At 38.0% G+C, this 21,133-nt stretch overlaps 1 protein-coding gene across 2 annotated transcripts in view; it reads right to left on the bottom strand.

Moving 5' to 3' along the window:
• The window catches only part of MICU2 (mitochondrial calcium uptake 2), a 174,572-nt gene extending 153,667 nt beyond the window's left edge, over positions 1 to 20,905 (bottom strand). Inside the window, exon 1 of one of the 2 annotated variants that reach the window (XM_064586298.1) lies at positions 20,650 to 20,905. In XM_064586298.1, coding sequence (XP_064442368.1) covers positions 20,650 to 20,859 — 210 coding nt within the window. In that variant the 5' untranslated portion in view covers positions 20,860 to 20,905. The remainder of the gene's footprint in view (positions 1 to 20,649) is intronic. The other variant, XM_045869182.3, reaches the window with a different exon arrangement.
• Between the last annotated feature and the right edge of the window lie 228 nt (positions 20,906 to 21,133).

The raw sequence follows: 21,133 nt of genomic DNA, 5'->3' as shown, positions 1-21,133 counted from the left end.
GTATTTTGATAGTGTTTCAAGAAGCCATCTTTTCATGACTGTAATTTAAGAAGGATTTAATCACTGCCTAGTGGTCAAGTGCACTCTTGAAACTCAAAGTCCTAATTTAAAAACAAAACAATTGTAGTACTACATAAAAAAGTCAATTACAAATAAAACATGATTAGTTAGTATCACGTTTGTGTCTTTGGCTCATATTATTCCACTGACTGTCCACTTTCTATTGCAATGGTTTCCTGGTTAAAAACCAGTGTTTGTTTATAATCATTCTTTTTTGGCTTGCCTATTAAAGTATCTTACACTTGGTATGTCTACTAGAAGAGATAAGGCTTTCACATTATACTTCGATGTATGTAGGACTGATAATCAGATGAGCTTTTAGAAGATGCTCAGCTATTTACTGTTTTTCCTTTGCAGTATGCAGTCACAGCTATGGGACATATACTGAAGCAACACATACAAGTAGTACTATACTACAACAGCAGTCTCCTGACATGGACTTCAACCCTGGAGCAATTCCAAGCAACTCCCCAGGACTGTGGGTTTAAACAGAGGCAGAAGCCACATTAGGGCTCTGCTTCTGTTTTGAGCTGGTTCTTAACTGGGCAATTATGACCAAATTAAACTGAAAAAAAAAATTGTCTTTAAAACACTTTTAATAGTGTGATTTTAATTTCTTGGTATTTACACTGCACACACACACAAAATATAGAAATCAACCCATTTATAATTTCTTATGTATTCTAATTCTAATCGCGTATACTAGCAAATGAGAAAAATGACACGATACTCCCAGATTTAGTTAAGTCAATCATATTTTGCTTTGAAATATCTAGAACAATTTGTGAAAAAACACTGCACTTTACTATTTAAGGTTTATTATGTCTAATTTAAAAAATGCTTTGCATTTCCAAGGCAGATACCAGCTAAGTCATGAAGAACTGAGGAGGGAGATGCTTGGAACTCACATGTAATAGGAAACAAGGTATAAAGTTTCTAGTACATAATACATGAATCATACAATATATGTGGATAAATTTAAGACTTTATAAGGCTGTATTTCTTAATTAATAGTAACCACAACTTTCATTCTACGTATCACCCATTCATGGAACTTTCATAGATGTCAATAAAAATTTTCTACATGGACCAGGCTGTACTTAAACATATGATTCATTAAGTATTATTTCTAGAGAGAAATTATTTATAATTTGAAACATTTAACATTCATATTCAAATTTTAATTCATATACTGCCACTACTGGTGGCTTATGATATGTTTATACACTGTTGTAATTCATAAAACTCTAAAATTCACAATAACAAGAGCATTAATTTGTATACATGATCTACTAGAACCTATGTTTTATAGAATAAGGGCAAACAGAATTTTTTCCTTAGGTTCAGCTAAACAAATATAATTGCCAAAGGAAAGATTAAAATACACTTCTGCTTTGATATTACAATTTGTTTTTCTTTTTTTCCTTGGTCCCTGCACCCCCGAGAAAAGTACCACAAAAGATTTACAGTAGGATATATAAGTACTGTCCTATTATACAAGGAAGGAAAGTAAGACAACCTCTCATTCATGTAGGACAAATAGCTATGCCAAAAGCACAAATTACATCTAATTACAGGGTATAACTTTGTCATCTTTCTTTTCATAATCTAGCCATTTACACACTTTGATTTTTTACTTCCATTTGGGTTTATTACCATCAAAGCTTTGTCATCATTTATCTGTTTCTAGAGACATTTTTACCTGAGGCAATAAAGAATAAAAACGTCTTTGCATTCTTGCTTTACTGTTGACTAAAGAAAGCTTTAGTCTTCACTGGCCTTTCAGCGTTTCATGGTTATTAAACTTCTGAATGTTGCTGTAAAGTTTACTGCCCTTGGCATACCAATTTTAAAGGTACTATCATTAAACCCAATGCACTGCTCACATATACACTCCAATTCAAGTATACTCCAGTAAGTTTGTGTTTTACCCATTGCTAGTGGTATTATTGTCTTTTACCCCCTTTTCACAAAAATAATCACCACAAATACAGTCAGACAACCTGGAATAAAAGAAAGCAACACCAATTTAATTTTATGAATTGTGTAGGGTCGTCACAGCAAATTAAAATAGCTCCACTGTATTAATTACATGACTGGGGTTTTTAAATTATTCATTCATATATAACAGAAATGCATTACATTTAATGAAATTTGCAAATTCACTTCCCAATTAATATATTTGTTTGACAGTTTAAACACAATGATCCACACTCCTTGCTTTTATTTATCTAAAATTTGTGACCATTTGGTTTAAGTCGGGTCGTACCCACAAAATATAAAATAGGAGTTCAAATGTGAATTTAAATATTATCAGAGGAAAATAAACCATCCTTGGTGTTCTCTTACTATTTTAGACTTTAAATATTTTAAAATGTAATACCACGGTACAGTATATTACTTAGAGTAAACTCATAGTACAAATTTTTCTTCAAAATAACTTATTAGATGATACTTTAAGTAACACTGGAAAAACTCACCAAAACAAAGCCATTAGAATTTTATGGTAATTAGTCCTATAATCATTGTAACTGTTGTTTCTAAGCTCTCATTCTTCATGAACTCTGTTAACCCCTTCCCACTATCTTTATGGGTTTTTCTCTCTAGTGGCAGTCATTACAGATTCCTCTGACATGGCCCATTTTTCCAGAGCAGTTCACAACCAGGCTCTTTTTACCTGTTTGTTTTTTAATAGAAGGAAAGTGTGGAATTAGGTCTAGAGCCAGCTTCTGGGACTAACCAAACCCTTTGCTTTCACTCCTGTTACAACAGAAGAAGAATCCTTTTTACTGTCAAAGTCCAACCTTTCTACCTGTGGTCTTGACTCCATATAACTTCCTTTCTCAAAGACTTCAACCTATAATTACCCCCTCACAGATCTGTAACAATTTTGTCTCTTTATTACATCATTTTATCAGCATTCAAATGTCTTCTATTGTCTTACATCTTAAAACAAAACCTTACCTTGGTTTCGTATCTTGTGTCTTCTTGAATATCCTCTACAGTAACACTTGCAGAATGAAATATCTCTATTCATATTTTTTGCTTCCTTACTTCACCATCTCTCCTCAACACATTCCAATTAAATTTCTGTCCCCAATATTTCACTGAAATTCCTCATCAAGGTCACCAACACCTTTCCTACTGCCACACCCAAAGCCCAGCCTTCTGTTTTCACCATCTCAGCAGCAACAGACTTAAGTGGGCACCCCCTCCTTGAACGGTTTTCTCAGGACTATACTGTAATGGTAAGCATTTTGCCACTTACCTAATATTTTTTGGTTATGCAAATGTCCCACTTAGAGATTATAAAAAACTGCCATATGAAACTTCTTGCTATACTTCTTACTATAATGATGCTACAGTATCCTCTTTATGAAACAGTAGAAAATAACTGTCTTATTCCCAGATTTAGTTGTTTCTAAGCAACCGACTATTATGAAGCATATAACTGGCCTGTTCTCTTTGAACTTGTTGCTAAATTTAAGATCAAATTTATGATTAACGTCAAATATAACACAAGATCTTACAGCATTATTTTAATCTTTTCTATAACTTCATCTGTATGCTATTTTTCTCTCCATGTAAAAATTATTGCCCACAATAGCACTTTTCTAAGCCATTTAAAATCCTCTCAGCATCAAGCTCAGCATAAACATTCTAATACAGTTAAAACAAACAAACAACTATGACAGGATTTTATTTATTTATTTATTTATTTATTTATTTATTTATTTATTTATTTGACAGAGAGAGAGAGACACAGCGAGAGAGGGAATACAAGCAGGGGGAGTGGGAGAGGGAGAAGCAGGCTTCCCGCTGAGCAGGGAGCCCGATGCAGGGCTCGATCCCAGGACCCTGGGATCATGACCCGAACTGAAGGCAGAAGCTTAACGACTGAGCCACCCAGGCGCCCCACAACTATGACAGGATTAAAGTCAGTGGGGGAAGATGTCTACTTTCAACTTCCTAGAAGTTGCTTTTCCAGGCATCCTCTTCCCTCTTTCCTTCTGACATTTCAGAAACTATCACTTATTATATCCCAGGCAAGTTGTTGTTTTGTGTTACTTATACTAAAAGTCCTCTTTTTTTTTTAGAACAATTAATCAAGAATTGGCTGCAGGACCTCTCTTCCTCCTTCTCCTTTGCCAGGGGTGAGGGGAGTGGGGCACGGCATGTCCAAGGCACAGCTTTCAGGAGACTGATTACATACAGGGAGATCTATTACTCAAATACAGATCTTCCTCGAGTTATGATGGGGTTGCGTCCCCAAAAAATCCACAGTGAGCTGAAAATATCCTAAGTCAAAAATGCATCCAAGAGACCTAACCTACCGAACATCACAGCTTAGCCTAGCCTACCTTAAACGTGCTCAGAACACTGACATTAGCCTACAGTTGGGCAAAATCATTGAACACAAAGCCAATTTTATATTGTATTGAATAGCTCATGTAATTAAAACTGTACTGAAACTGACAAATATAGTAGTTGTATAGGTGCAGAATGGTTTTTTTTTTTTTTTAAGTTTTATTTATTTATTCATGAGAGTCAGAGAGACAGAGAGAGAGAGAGGCAGAGGCAGAGGGAGAAGCAGGCTCCCCGCTTAGCAGGGAGCCTGATGCGGGACTCGATCCCAGGACCCTGGGATCATGAACTGAGCCGAAGGCAGATGCTTAACCATCTGAGCCACCCAGGCGCCCGGTGCAGAATGGTTTTAAGTCTATCAGCTGTTAACCCTTGTGATGTGCCTGATTGGGAGGTGCAGCTTGTTGTCATAGCCCAACATCGCTAGCCTGGGAAAAGGCCAAAATTCAAAGTACCGTTTCCACTGAATGGGCATCACTTTTGCACCATTGTAAAGTCTAAAAATTGTAAATCAACCACCATAGGTTGGGGACCGTCTGTGAATTATGATGGTCATTGATTGAAACCCCGTGAATAAAGTAGGAACCCCTGAATCCAAACAGATATGAATGAATGAATGAATGAATGAATGAATGAATGAACAAACAGTGGAGGGCGCCTGGGTGGCTCAGATGGTTGAGTGTCTGCCAGGGTCCTGGGATCGAACCCCATATCAGGCTCCCTGCTCAGCATCAGGGAGCCTTCTTCTCCCTCTCCCTCTGCCTTCAGCTCCCCCTGCTTGTACGCACTCTCTCTCTCTGTCAAAATAAATTTAAAAACAAAATCTTTAATTAATAAACAGCGGAGAAGAGAAAGCCTCACGAAGCCTCAAAGTATCTCCCCACAAAATACTAATTAATGAGTATAAAATACACATTAATTAACTTTACAATGGAGAAACCTGGCAGATACCATCTTACCAACCAAATGATAAAAGTTAATATCATCAGTAGCAATTTATATCATATGCCTCCTTAATATGATACATTGAGAAGAACACAGCATAGCTTTACTGTAATTCTTAACAAAAATGCATAAATCATGAGGAAACATCAGCCAAATCTAAATTTAGGGACATTCTGCAAGGTAACTAGCTTCTGCTCAGTGAGAGGGTCAAAGGGCTTTAAAACTGCAAACAAGCCTTAGAACAATATAGATGGATTGAAGCTTGGAGGAAAGGCACACTATTTTTCAACTGATTTTAGCCATTTAAACACAGCTTTAGTTGAGCACTCTATCCATTCATTCATTTATTCATTCACTTACTCACTTATTCAAAAATTAAATACCTACTACGAGCCAGGGACTGCTAAGTATTGTTAGTAAAATGATAATAAAAGCTAAAAGTTATGTATAAGTACTTTAGAATGGTGGCTGTATAGTAAGATATTTTTAAAAAATTGAGATACAACTGACATATAACATTATATTAGTTTCAGGTGTACAAGATAATAATTCGGTATGTGTACACATTGTGAAATGACCACCATGAGTCTAGTTATCATCCATCATCACACAGTTACAATGGTTTTCCCTTGTGATGGGACCTTTTAAGATCTACTCCCTTAGCAACCTTCAGACATACAATACAGTATTATTAACTACAGTCACCATGATGTATGTTACATCCCCAGGACTTCTTTTTATAACTGGAAGATTGTGCCTTTTGGTCATCTTCACCCATTTCAGCCACCTTATAGTAAGATATTAATAACTAAATGTGGGCTTAAGGTGAATGGAATTTCAGTAAGTCCCGGATCTTATTTTTTTTTGATAGATTCAAAGAAGCCAGACGAATTGCACTGTTGGAAGCATTTTGCTTTCTCCCAACATGAAGGCATACTAAATCAAATGTATTAAGTAATATCAAATTTGATATTTATAATAAATTTCTACAACAGAATTAACTATAGAAATAATTATATGAAAATTAATGTAAACATATCAACAGAGCTTTAAAATGTGAGACAGTGAATGAAACATGATGCTCTGCCATGTTTTTTTCCTCAAGGAAAAGAAGCCTCAATTCTAAATTCTAGGTAGTTTATAAAAATAAATGAAATATAAGAAGAATGAAGACTTTTAAGGCAGTCTTGATACCTATTTAGGAAGACCCTTTAATACTACTTGTTAATCCTCAAATTATGTTAAGTCTACCATGATTTGATCACAGTGACAAAACAGCATCTTTTTCTGACTACTCTTAGCCTGTTCTGCCTTTCTTTTTCCTGCCCTAAGCATCACTTTCTGATCTCAGGGAAACTGTTTTTCCTGTTTCTTTGAGAGGTATTTCTATGCCCATGATTTCTATTCTTCTAAAGACTAAGGTTTTTTTTTTTTTTTTTTTTTAAGATTTTATTTATTTATTTATTTGAGAGAAAGAGAGAGAGACAGAGAAACAGCATGAGAGGGGAGAGGGTCAGAGGGAGAAGCAGGCTCCCCGCTGAGCCGGGAGCCCGATGTGGGACTTGATCCCAGGACTCCGAGATCATGACCTGAGCCGAAGCCAGTTGCTTAACCAACTGAGCCACCCAGGCGCCCAAGACTAAGGTTTTATCAAACAATGCATGTATCTCAATTTAAGTGATAAAAATGTGGACAAATTCTCACAGTAGCAGGCAATGACAACTAGGTCATGATTGCCACTTGGCCAGAAGGGATTATAAAACACCACTGACTTTAAGACGTATCCTGATTTTAGATATGTTAATATGTTAAAAAAAAAAAAAAGTGCCCTAGAAGGAGCGAAATATGATATAAGGATGGGAGTGCTGTGATACTCTATCTAATTAATTCCACTTTAATAAGGATTTTTTAAGTTACTTGATATTTTAACAAATTAAAATGATATGGGTTAGAATATAAAAAATAGTTTCTGAGCTTAAAGGCTAATAATGTTGTTAGAGAGACCAGATATTAGATTTGCTCATTAGAAAATGCAAATGCTAATTGATGGCACAAACAAAAATATTATGAAAAGTTTAAGAAAGGAAATACTAAAGTAGGCTTCAAGGAGATCATCTCCATGGATAGAATTAGGATGGTCAGAAGGAGGGAATTCCTACTGATCAGCAGGAACTGATAAAACTGAAACTGACAATTATCATGGATGTCAAAATGTAAAAATTAAAGGCATGAAAAACCAGGCTGTTCTGAGAACATTAAAAGTTTCTACGAGCTAATGCTGTTTTGTAATGCAAGTTGCTAAATGATTAATATTGCTGCAGTCTATCTTAAACCCATTAAAAATGCTCAATCATAATTCTAAGGTGAGGCAGGATTAAAAGGCAAAATATCAGTTTAGAATTATAGGTCAAGAAGGTCATTAAATGGGATTTAAAGACAAAAATCACATCAACAAACACACATTACTTCTAAGATGTGTTCATGTGTGAGGCATTTTATCACATATGCAAGATATTTATATGAATATATAAAGGTGTTTTTTCCTCTAATTTCTTTTTACTCAAATAAAAGCAAGCACATTAAGACATCAAGAGAAAGGAAAATACATTTATGAAATGTCAATAAAGATTAGATGAGAAATCATTCAAATCAGACCTGACAACTAAATCATAATCACAATTACATAAGAAAGCAATTTTATTTACCCAGAAAATAACACATTACCTCAATTTACATAACTTCCCCCCTTTAGAGATCAAGGTGATTCTCCCACACATCAAGCCACATTTTTCATAAACCTTGAAATTATAAATTCCTTATAGTATGGTTTTAAAATGTGTATTTTCTGAAGTGTAACAATTTTTGGTCACCATAAGACCAGTTTTCATATTGGTAATTTACTAAATTTTCTCACTGAAAATATAAGGTTTACTGGAAAATTCAAAGGCATTATAATACCTGATGTGTGCTGAACTCTAAAAAGATGACTAGTTTAAAAATATTAGATTGTTTTCAAGTTGTAGTAGCAGAGTCCTAATTTCTACATATAAAACAGATATAAGGGATCTCTCAAAGGCTGCCCATTTGATTTTCTTCTGGAGTTTGAGAAGTCTCTCTGATAGAACACAGCTGGAAACCACTGCTCTTAGACCCATACCAAATATTAACTGCATTCATTTCCTAGGGCTCCTGTAACAAAGTACCACAAACTGAGTGGTTTAAATAACACATTTATTGTCTCACAGGTATGGAGGCCCGAAGTCTGAGACTGAGGTGCCCATAAGGGCATGTTCCCTCTCAAGGCATGAGAGAACAATCTGCTCCAGGCCCCTTTCCTAGTTTCTGGCAGTTCTCCAGCTTGTGGCAGCATAACTCCAGTCTTCACATTGGCATTCTCCCTTTGTGTGCATCTAAATTTCCCTTTTTAATAAGGACACCAGTCATCCTGTATCAGGGGTCCAACCTACTCCAATATGATCCCTCCTTAATTTTAACTAATTAAGGGGCACCTGGGTAGCTCAATCGTTAAGCGTCTGCCTTGGGCTCAGGTCATGATCCCAGGGTCCTGGAATTGAGCTCCACATCGGGCTCTCTGCTCAGCAGGAAGGCTGTTTCTCCCTCTCCCACTCCCCCTGCTTGTGTTCCCTCTCTTGCTATCTCTCTGTCAAATAAATAAATAAAATCTTAAAAAAAATTTTTTTAACTGATTAAATCTGCAATGATCCTATTTCCAAATAAGGCCACAGTCTGAGAGAGTGGAGGGCAGGACCTCAACATACAAATTTTGGGGGAACACAACTCAACTCAAGAGTCTACCTTCTGGCCCCCCCTCAAATTCATCTGCTTTCACATGCAAAATGTACTCATCCCATCCCAACATCCTCTCCAAAGTCCTAATCATCCCACCAGCAACTTTAAGTCCAACATCTCATCTAAATACCATCAACTAAGTCCCAAATCTCAGCATATAAATTCTCGTAATCACTTCCGGGTAAGATTCAGAATATGACTTATCCTGGGGTGAAAGTCTACTCCTTCTGTAAACCTATGAAACTAGGTAAGTTACCTGTTTTCAAAACACAGTGATAGAACATGTACAGGACAGACTTCCCATTTCAAAAGACAGAAACTGGAAGAAAAAAAGGGGGTCATGGGTCCCAAGCATGTCTGAAATTTAGGGCAAATCAGATTTTATGTTTGAGAATAATCCTCTGTGGCTAGGTGCTTTGTGCTCCTAATGTTAGTCTCTCTGTCTCTCTCTCTCTCTTTTTCTAAAGGATTTAATTGATTTATTTGAGAAAGAGAGAGAGTGCCCATGAAAGGGTCGGGGTAGAGGGTAGAGAGGGAGGGAGAGAAATTCTCAAGCAGGCTCCTTGCTGAGCATTCTGGCTCCATCTCTGGACCCTGAGATCAAGACCTGAGCTGAAATCAAGAGTTGGACACTTAACCAACAGAGCCACCCAGGCACCCCTCCTTAAGTTATTCTTCTCCTCTCTGGAAAGATAACATGTTCGTGACTAGACAGCTCTACCAGCCCATTTCTTGCCTGTAGAACCCAGGAAGTCCTTCGTTCATTTCATCTCTTCTCTGCCCCCTTCAGTCTAACCCTAGCAGCTTTTTGCTTAGATGGTTGACTGGATTCAGGAGTCACACTCCTAATCTCTTTAGCAAATGGTTGTCTAGCCACACCCTTAATTTTCTCTGCACAGTATCCTTCTCATTGTTTTACAATACAGCCAGGCTAGTAATTTTCCAAATCTTCAAGTTCTGGTTCTTTTGTGTAATAATTCCTTCTTTAATTTCTCTCCTTCCTCTCAAATTTTACTATGTACAGCTATGAGAAACTGAACCATGACTTGAACATTTTGCTTAGAAATCTGCTCAACTAAATATCCAATTTTATCACTCACAAGTTATACCTCCCCCAAAATAGTAGAACACAATTTAGCCAAGTGCCCTGCCACTTTATCACAAGAACTGCCTTTCCTTCAGTTTCCATTACCATGTTGCTCATTTCCATCTCAGACCTCACCAGAAGCACCTGTAACATTCATATTTGTAGCAACAGTCTCTTCAAGGCAATATAGACCATTTCTGTCATGTGCCTCAACTCTTCCTGCCTCATACATTAACCAATTCCAAGGCCACTTCCACAGTTTTAGTATTTATTACAGCAGCATACTAATTCCCAGTACCAAAATCTGTTATTAGTCAGGGTTCTCCAGAGAAATGGGACCAATAAGATATTCCTATATCCTATACGTATAAAGGTAGAAAGAAAGAGGGATAAGAGATTTATTTTAAGGAATTGGCTCATGGGATTGAGGGGGACAGCAAATCCAAAACCTGCGGGGCAGGCTGGAATTTCTGGTAAGAGACCTAAATTCAGGCAAAGTTTCTATGTATTGCCTCCAGAGACCAAATTTCTTTCTTCCTCAGGAAACCTCGGCTTTGCTCTTAAGGCTGTCCACTGATTACACCCATCCACACTATGGAGAGTAATCTGCTTTACTGAAGTCTACTGATTTAAATGTTAATCACATCTCTTGGCACCAGGGTGGCTCAGTCGTGAAGCTTGATCTCACCTCAGGTCTCTATCTCAGGGTCGTGAGTTCAAGCCCCCAGTCACATCTAAAGAAAACCTTCACAGTAATATCTAGACTGTTTAACCAAACAACTGGGTACCACAGACTCGCCAAGTTAACACATAAGATTAACGATTACATTGACCTCACTAATTTTCCTGTCATCATTAACGTTATCTGTCTCAATAATACAAAAATGACAACTTCAACAATGTTTATAACCTTCTTTTTAATTTTTTCCCAACAATGAAAATATTCAGAACCTCAATTACTGTACCATAATATCAGGAATTTTATAAAAAGCAATAATAATTAATTCCATGAGAAATCTCTGATGGAGGAGGGTGTATCTTGCAACCATGGAAATGTACATCCAAAAAACATGTAATGAATACCATCTAAGTGCCAAGCCCTAAGTTTAGCACTAGAGAGACAATTTGAAAGAAAAGTTCATTTTGTTGAGCTCTTTTATTCCTCAATAACAAATAACTGAAGAAACACAAAGGACAAGGGGACTCTATCAAGTGCCCACATATCCTTAGCACTGCATATAATGCCAATAAGAAATCCAGTCAGTATCCTTTGTAACAAGTGGTCAGCTGGAGCTTTTCCTGCTGAAACCCGGGCCAAACACTCCTGAACTCAGTATAAGTCATCAACTGTCTCAGCTCCTAATCTACCCTCTTTTGTCCTGCTTTGTTATACTGGATCTGAACCCCCTGCAGACTTCTCTCCTTGTCAACTAGAATAATTTTAGCCTCTGTCAATAGAGGGCACTGGAGTGACGCTGCAAGTAAACAGGCAGGAAGGCACTTCTGCCTTTTTTATTCAGCGCTGGAGCCAGGTGGCCCTCACAGACCAGCCAGCTTCCAAACAGCTCTGCAGGCAGCTTCCAACACACCAGGTCACCTCTTATGAGCAGCTCCAGGTGCCACTTCTGCAGCAGTTCTGGCCATGCCCTGAGGCCACATTCTCCCATTCAGTGGGATGATTCTATAGACCAGTCCAGCTCCGACACACCTACCAGCAATGACAAGCTTCTTCTGGCTAGTTCTGGCCTGTACCATCTGGCCAGAGCTACCAACAGCAGAGTTTTATTTCTGTGGTAACCATGCCCTCTTCAAAAAGGCTAAATCTCACCTTCGGGGTTGGAGGAGCTTTCCCAAGTCCTTAGTACCTTCACTATCTATTCTCCTTTCACTTACAGATACTGGCTACTTTTTGGCACCTGCTACTTCTGGACCCCTTAAAGTCCTTTACTCCTTTAGAAGTCAACCACCTTTACTAGATAATTCTTTATATTAAACTTCCCCACTCAAATTATTGTTTTACGCTTCTGTCTCCTGACTGGACTCCGACAGGGATAAATCCTACCTTTCATTTCATAATCCATAACTGTTCAAAACCATTCCAGGAATTAATATTGTTAAAATGTCCATACTGCCCAAGTGATTTAAAGATTCAAGGCAGGCATTCCCCTTCAAAATCCCAATGGCATTCCTTACGGAAATGGAAAAAAAAATCCTAAAATTCATATGGAACTATAAAGATCATGAAAAGTTAGCCCAATCTTGAGCAAGAAAAACAAACCTGGGGCATCACACTTCCTGATTTCCAAATACACACAGCACAGTAATCAAAAAAGTGTGGTACTCACATAAAAACAGACATATGGAACAGAATAGAGCCCAGAAATATGACTAAACAATGGGGAAAGGATAGTCTCTTCAACAAATGGTATGAAGAAAATTGGATATCCATATGTAGAAAAATGAAATTGGATCCTTATCTCACACCACATAGGAAAATTAACTAAAGTGGATTAAAGACTTAAATGTTAGATCCAAAACAGTAGAACTACTGGAGGAAAACACTGGGGAAAACCTTCTTGACAGAGATCTGCATGATGATTTTCTGAATATGTGACCAAAAGCACAAGCAACAAAAGCAAAAATTATCACGTGGAATTGCATCAAATTTTTATAAAAAGCTTATGTAGAGCAAAGGAAAGCACAGAGTGAAAAACAACCTACAGAATGGTAGAAAATATTTGCAAGCCATACATCTGATAAGGCGTTAATATCCAAAATACATAAGGAACTCAAACAACTAAATAGCCATAGAAATAAAATACCCAGATTAAAAAATGGGCAAAGGACCTGAATAGACATTTTTGAAAAGAAGACATACAAAAGACCAATAGGTATATGAAAAGGTGCTCAACATCACTAATCATCAGGAAAATGCAAATCAAAACCACAATGAGATGTCACTTCATACCTGTCAGGACAGCAATTATCAAAAAGACAAAACATAACAAATACTGGAGAGGATGTGAAGAAAAGAAAACCCTTCTATACTGTTCGCTGGGAATGTAAACTGGTACAGCCACTATGAAAAACAGTACAGAGCTTCCTCAGAAAATTAAAAATAGAATTACCATGATCCAGCAATACTACTTCTGGGTATACATTTGAAGGAAATGAAATCAGTATTGCAAAGAGATATTTGCACTCCCACATTCACTGCAACATTATTTACAATAGCCAACTGTCCATCAATGGCTGAATGGAAAAGATGTGGTGTGCATGTGCACACACACAGACACACACAAATATTATTCAGCCTTGAAAAAGGAAATCTTGCCATTTGCAACAATAGGGATGAATATGGAGGACATTACGCTAAGTGAAATAAGCCAAATGCTACATAATCTCACTTATCTGTGAAATCTAAAATAGTTGAACTAACAGAAGAACAGAGCAGAATGGTGGATGCTCGAAGTTGGGGGAAATGGGAAGATGTTGGTCAAAGGGTAAAAGTTTCAGTTATGCAAGGTAAGTCCTAGAGATTAAACATACAGCATGGTGACTACAGTTAACAATGCTGTTGTTATGTACCAGAAATTTGTTAAGAGGGTAAATCTTTAAGTGTTCTCACCATACACAAACATGCACTCAATGATAACTAGGTGAGGTGATGGATATAATTAACTTGATATGGTGTTTATCTCCCAATGTCTAAAAAAAAATCAAGCTCTATCCTTAAAAAATTTTTTTAATTTAAAAAAAAATTTAAAAGATTTATTTTAGAGAGAGAACGCACAGGCATGGCAGGGGGAGAGGCAAAGGGAGAGGGAGAAAGAGAATCTTTTTCCAGACTCCCTGCTGAGTGTGGAATCTGGGGGCGGGGGGCTCAATCCCTGGACCCTGAGATCATGACTTGAGCCGAAATCAAGAATCAGACCCTTAACCGACTGAGCCACCCAGGCACCCCTCAAGTTGTACACTTTAAATACGAATTTTTATGTCAATTATATCTCAATAAAGCTGTGAAAGATAAAAAAACATCCTTCTGGGAGTGCTGCTAAAAATGCAGGAATGGGAGGAACTTATATTTTCCTTGCCTTCTCTTTTGGGTAACACTTTCATCCAGTGCTACCTCTGCTTAAACCATAAGAACTTTGTGTAACTGAGTATCTGCGAATATACTAGACTTTACTAAAGACTGGGTAGGCAATGGAGGATCAAAAAATTACAGAGAGTCCAGTCTTTTCAATCTGTCCTTCCTTCTCCTTTTCATTTCTATACCCAGATTTCCTTACGTGCTCCAAATTCTTCTGCCTCCATTATGCAAAGCAGCCTTTCCTCACCCCTGAAGCCTTGAGCCAGCCACATTCAGGCTCCTAGGGGGCTTACTCTCTACCAGAAAAACTTAGTAAGTAAACCAAAACCACTCTCTCCCTAAGAAGAATTTTAACCAATTGTTAAGGTACAGATCTTGTTATATTTACATCTTCAGTCAGTGTAATATTATATATACAGTGTATACTATATATTTAACTATAATATCAAAATATAATATCAGAATAATATCAGAATATAATATCACCATATCAAAATATAGTTTTTATTTTTATGGTTAATTTTCACCATATGTCAGGATTATTTCCAAAATTAAAAACAATTTAATTGGCTTGAGGTTTACAAGTTGAAGCATCTCAGTAACTGGAATGAAAATGCAATTAACTCAGGGCACCTGGGTGGCTCAGTCGTTAAGCGTCTGCCTTTGGCTCAGGTCATGATCCCAGGATCCTGGGATCCAGTCCTGCATGGGGTTCCCTGCTTGGCGGGAAGCCTGCTTCTCCCTCTCCCACTCCCCCTGCTTGCGTTCCCACTCTTGCTGTGTTTCTCTCTGTCAAATAAATAAATAAATAAAATCTTAAAAAAAAAAAGAAAGAAAATGCAATTAACTTTATTTAAATTCTAAAATTAATTTTGATATTTTAATATGATAGGAGAGGACAAAAGCTTGTTATATGAAGACAAACATAAATGCTAATAATGTGAATTGAAAATGAAATCTCATACACATTAATAGGTGAAATGGACCCATCTTTACATTTTTGAGAGAAAGAGATACCTATTATTATTACATTATAAATTCCATCAATTTATTCACCCATTCAATAAATATTTACCACACCTACTATGCACAAGACTCTTTTCCAGGCCCTTGGGATATAGCAGAGAAGAGCAAGGTTTCCTATTTACTTATATTTTCTACTGGGAATATGGGATGATATGGGAACATATCTTTACGACTTGAAGTGTGTAACTGAGTATATATAGAACATTTAGTAACTTAGCTGATTCTAACCATTTTTGGATACTGCTTGTCTACTATTTCTATAAATGCCAATCAAACAAAAGTTAGACAAGGTCATTTTGTTATATAGTGCAGTTCATTCATTTACTCTTTGAATAAACATTTATTATGTGCCATCACATGACTGTAAATACACAGAGATGAAAAAGACCAAGAGACCATTCTAGTGGGAGAAGACAAAATAAACAAATAGATAAAATAACTTCAAAGAGTAATAAGTCCTATGAAAGAAAAAACTGATGAAATGTTATTGGGGAAAAGTTTCAAAGATTTATAAATATACACAAATAAACATATCAAAGGAAATCTAATACCTAGGAAACTACATAAGATATTTAAATTTATTTAGAATAAACATTTATACAGTTTTACAGACTAGGTTATAAAAAATTAATTTTACTTTTTAAAAAAGATTTATTTATTCATTTGAGAGAGAGAGAGAAAGCACATGCTCATGAGCATGCACGGGGTGGGGGGTGGTGGTAGAGGGGCAGGGAGAGAATCTCCAGCAGACTCCCCACTGAGTGTGGAAACCAATGAGGGGCTCAATCTCAGCACCCTGAGATCATGACCTGAGCCAAAATCAAAAGTCGGATGCTCAACCAACTGAAACACCAGGAGCCCCAATAATTTCACTTTTTAAATATAATTCTTAAATTTTTCATTAAAAGCAAACCAAAAAAATCCTATTATGAAGTCTGGGAGACATATAGTATTCAATATCACATAAATAATCTGAAAATTAAGATAAGGTAAAAAATACAAACATTTAGAGAATAAATGAAACATTGATAAAATTAACAAACAAATAAAACAAATAAAATACTATTACTGTTTTGTCAACTGTGAAGTATAATGCATTTTATTTTGGCTTTATAGCTTTTTCTTTACTCTCCCCTCCGCCCCCCCCCCCCCCCCCAGTTTCAGGTCTTATTATTACAATGATTAATAATACCCATGGTTCAAAAAAGCTTTATAGTTAGTCTTATCTGACATGGCACTGAAGATTTACTTAGTGATATGGAAATTTGTTTGTTTTCATCAGTTGCAGTTTATCAATATATTATTTCTAGCTTATGAAAACAAAATACGGTAATAGCTATAAAACTTTTGCTACTGAAATACCTCCAGGAAGAAAATAATTTTGCCATTCCAACTCTAAAACTCTCTAGCTCCTAACTGCTTTCACCACTGAAATAGCCTTATGTTTTTAAACGTAATTTTTTTAAAAGATTTTATTTATTTGAGAGAGAGAGTGAGAGTGAGCAAGCAAGCATACTAACAGGGGAGGGGCAGAAGGAGAGGGAGAAGTAGACTCCCAGCTGAGCAGGGAGCCCAACACGGGGCTCCATCCAAGCCAAAGGAAGACGCTTCACTGACTGAGCCACCCAGGTGCCCCTAAATCACTATTTATGAACAATGCAGCTACTCTTTTATAGAAGAATGGATTGGAATAATATTTTTGTCTTTCCCCTTCCATCATTTCTTATCTGATTTTACTATGCCAGAATCAATTAAAGTAATATTGTAAAGGGGGTAATAGTAAAATCTAAGAATGGTTTTCAAATATTCTTAAGTGTTTCAGAAGAAGCAGTTTACAAAAAAGTAACTAATACGCTCATGTGCTCCAAAGCAAATTCTCTAAGGATCTGTAGGATAAAATGTTTTGTTGCAAAACACTATCATTATATTTTATATAACATCTGCTACTCAGATTCTTTGCACACTTATCTTCTAAATGTCTTTCAAATTCATCCACTAATTTAGCCAACATCATCTTTCTCTGGAATTATTACAATAGCTCCCTCATCCAGTTTTCTGGATTACTTCAGGAAACCAAGACTGTTGTCTCGATACTCTTTCCAAAGGTCAAAGCTAAATTTGTGATACAGAAATATCTGTAATTCTTTATGCATTAAGTAACATTATATAGTGGCATAACTGAAGAAAATTCGTAACTGAAGAAAATGGCAAATTACAGGTTAATAAAAAAGAAAGTAATCTTTTTCTATTTAAGTTCACAGACCCCCTGAATTCTATGTCTGGATCATTTGGGGTATAGGAGGGTTAAGAGCCCCTACAATGTTCCCCTGTTATCCTCAAGATAAAAATTTCTGTCATATGGCTTAAGGGACACTTTTTTTTTTTTAAGATTTATTTATTTATTTGACAGAGAGACACACAGCGAGAGAGGGAACACAAATAGGGGGAGTGGGAGAGGGAGAAGCAGGCTTCCTGCCGAGCAGGGAGCCCGATGCAGGGCTCGATCCCAGGATCCTGGGACCATGATCTGAGCCGAAGGCAGACGCTTAACGACTGAGCCACCCACATGCCCCTCAAGGGGCACTTCTTGATGATTCTTTGCCACCACTCATCCCCAGTTTTGAACCTCATCTTCTGCAGCTCACACTCTACTGAGTCAAACTCTTATCTTCAGAACTCTGCAATCTTTGTTTGTAATATTCTTCCCATTCCTTTGCCCAGCAAACTCCCAATCATCCTATAGGTGTCTATTTACGTATCATTACTTCAGGAAACCAAGACTGTTAGGTGCTCTTCCACTGTGTTCCCATAGCACCCAGAACTTACCCCTATCACAGCATTTACCAACCTGTATTAAAATTGCCCTCCCCCCCCCAAAAAAAAATAAAATTGCCCTCCCCCATTAAACCATAAGCATTTGAACTGTATTTCGAATCTCCACTCCTTGCATACTGTCTGGCAGAGAGTAGGCACTTCAATAACTGTGGAGGGAGGGAAAGAAAGAAGGGAAACTCCAATTTATTTGCTGTTTTATGACCTTGATTTCTATTCTTAGTTTCTGATTGATCCTCACAAATGCAAGCTGTTGGTCACAACGGGAACTATGAAAGTGTAGGATTCAATGATCATAAATTCCCCATTTTTACTGGAAAACTTACCTGGTGTGATGACTGAAAATGAAGGTCATTATTACTATTATTAAAAACCTGTAACAGGAAGATTCTACCACCTTGCAATACTAAGTAAAATAACTATACTAATATATAAACCTGTATCAAGAGATGGTATGTATCCGTCAGTGATTCTCAACTATGCACACATGACTTCAAAGTGGTGGTTGTGGTAGAGGGATTAACAGGCCTCCTTTTAGGGAAGTATTACCAGAATCACCGAGGTGGAGGGAGAGTTTTCAAACTATATGCCCCTCAATGCTTGCTGTACTGAGCCACTGCTGCTGAGAGGAATGTGTGGTCATCTTCAAGTCTACTATGGTGGTAGAAGGATGAGAACCACTATTCTGAATTGGTCCAACAGCAAATGCTGTGTCAAAAGACTTTGTTAAAAAAATGGTAATAAAATGGGGGGCGCCTGGGTAGCTCAGTCAGTTAAGCTATCCACTAGTGATTTGCCTCACGTCCGGATCTCAGGGTTGTGAGACTGAGCCCAGGGCTCCTCGCTGGGTGTGGAGCCTGCTTAGGATTCTCTCTCTCCCCTCCACCCAGCTCAGATATGCTTGCTCTCTCTCAAAAAACAAACAAACAAAAAAACACCCCCCCCACCACCAAAAAAACAATGGATAATAAAATGGTTTCTAGGCCAAAAGTACCACAGGTTGGGGGAGGGGAGAGAGCTGGAAAGAATTCAAATATACTGGTGTAAAGTTTTTAATGTCACGTCAGGAATTTAAAACACAAGTAGGCTAGAAGTGGGCCAGAAAAAACGAGACAGATTAACTGAAATCAGAATCTACAAATTGCTGAGGGGATAAAACTGAAGTCATGTTCTGGGTGAATCACTTTGACTGGAAGGTATATATGAGTAGTGACAGGTTGGAGTGTTACTACAAAAGGCTCTGAGTGACAAAATTTTTAAATGTGGATTTTATCCTAGGCCGAGTGAGGCACTAATGGTTTCTAAAGAAGGGTACATTATGTGATATACTTGGGATGATTAGCCAAAGGGTCCTAAACAGGATGAATTAAGAGGCTGAGAGAAGAGAGAAACCAATGATGAATAACTTGAATCCTTGGCACCAGAAGAACAAAAATCCTATAAAATACCACAAGACAGATCCTTCTCCTATGATCAGAAATGGTAAGAGGATGGGAAAGAGTTATTACCTGTATTATCTATGTGGCACCTTAATTTAATACAAGTAAATATATAATTTGTCAATGCTTAACTTTAATTCTCAAGGCCTGTTTTCCTCTCTTTCATTGTATCTGATTGTTCCTTGGGTTTTTCATTAGAAAGGTATAATGTAAACCTAACAAACAGAATAATGCTTTTAATTTTCAAAACAATGCACACACTAAAACTTGTTAAAATGAAAAGTGCATAAAATATCTAAAAAGTAGTACTCTTTCAAATTTTCAAATACTTTACTTGACAATTTTATATCTAATTGGGGAACTTTTACCTTTAGTACACGGAAGTTTTAAAAGAAACGTGTTTCGTATAGTGCTTATAGTCCACTGAAGCATTAAGGTTTATAATCATGTTCCTTACAGTTGATCATAAAAATCTGGAAATTATCACCCGGCTAATTTTTATGATTGACATTTTTATGATAAAAAAAGTCATCTATTAGGACAACTTCATCATACCATACAAAGAACCAGTCGTAAAGGCTTTAGTTATAAAGGTTAACAAAGGTACGTCCGGGTGGGGAAACTGGACACACACGAATTATATATCTGAGAACCACCCCCCCAAACCGTGTAGCGAGAAATCCGCAAATTAAGAGTCTTGAATTAAGACACGCCCACATCCATCGCCGCAAATCTGCTGTCGTGGGCTTCGTGTGTTCGGCTTTCGCGGGATTTTCCCGGCGAAGGCTCAATCTCCTGCACTGGCCTCGAATGCCCTTGGGGAGCGCGGTGGGGTCCGAGTCGAGGAAGAAGCACTTACCACCTGTCCAAGGTCTTCCGCAGCGGTGCCCCTACCTGGACTCGGGAAGAGGAGCTGGGACCGCCCGCTCCACCACCGGGAGTCTGAGGACGGAGGAGCTTGCTTAGCCTGGCAAAAAGGACAGGTTCCGTACCTGTGCTAAGACGGTGAGGCTGCCCTCGGGTGCCACGACATTCATGCGGCCATGGTACCATGCCACTCCTGTGCCTGCCAGGGCCACACCGGCCACTGCCACGGTCGAGGGGCCAGGGCCGGGCCAAGCTCGCCGGCCGGCAGCGATCCCACGCCGCAGTCTTCCGCCCCAGCCCGCCAGCCAAGCGCCTCTTGCCGCCGCGGCCGCCATCTTTGCGGAAGCGCCCCATCACACAGTCCGGCGCAGTCCACCCCAGAACGCAGGACTCGAGAACTCCCGCGCAGCCGTGTATCTCGCGAGATCCGGACGCCCTCCGCCCGGCCCCTCGGCCCTGCGTTCCGTGGTGGCTGCACCCGCAAATCTCGGAGCCTCGGGAGGAGAATTTCTTCAGGGAGGCCGGGTGACTGGGAAGCGGTCGGAACAGAACCCAAAGTGGCCTCCCCAGTCGAAGATGAGATAGTTACCGTATTGTGTAGGAAGGTCC

Source organism: Mirounga angustirostris, unplaced genomic scaffold, assembly GCF_029215605.1.
Source record: "Mirounga angustirostris isolate CCGP_5_RB_7025 unplaced genomic scaffold, mMirAng1.0.hap1 SCAF_3, whole genome shotgun sequence".
Lineage (NCBI taxonomy): Eukaryota > Metazoa > Chordata > Mammalia > Carnivora > Phocidae > Mirounga > Mirounga angustirostris.
Note: the sequence above shows the minus strand (reverse complement) of the source record. Positions and strands in the feature narration are given on the sequence as shown.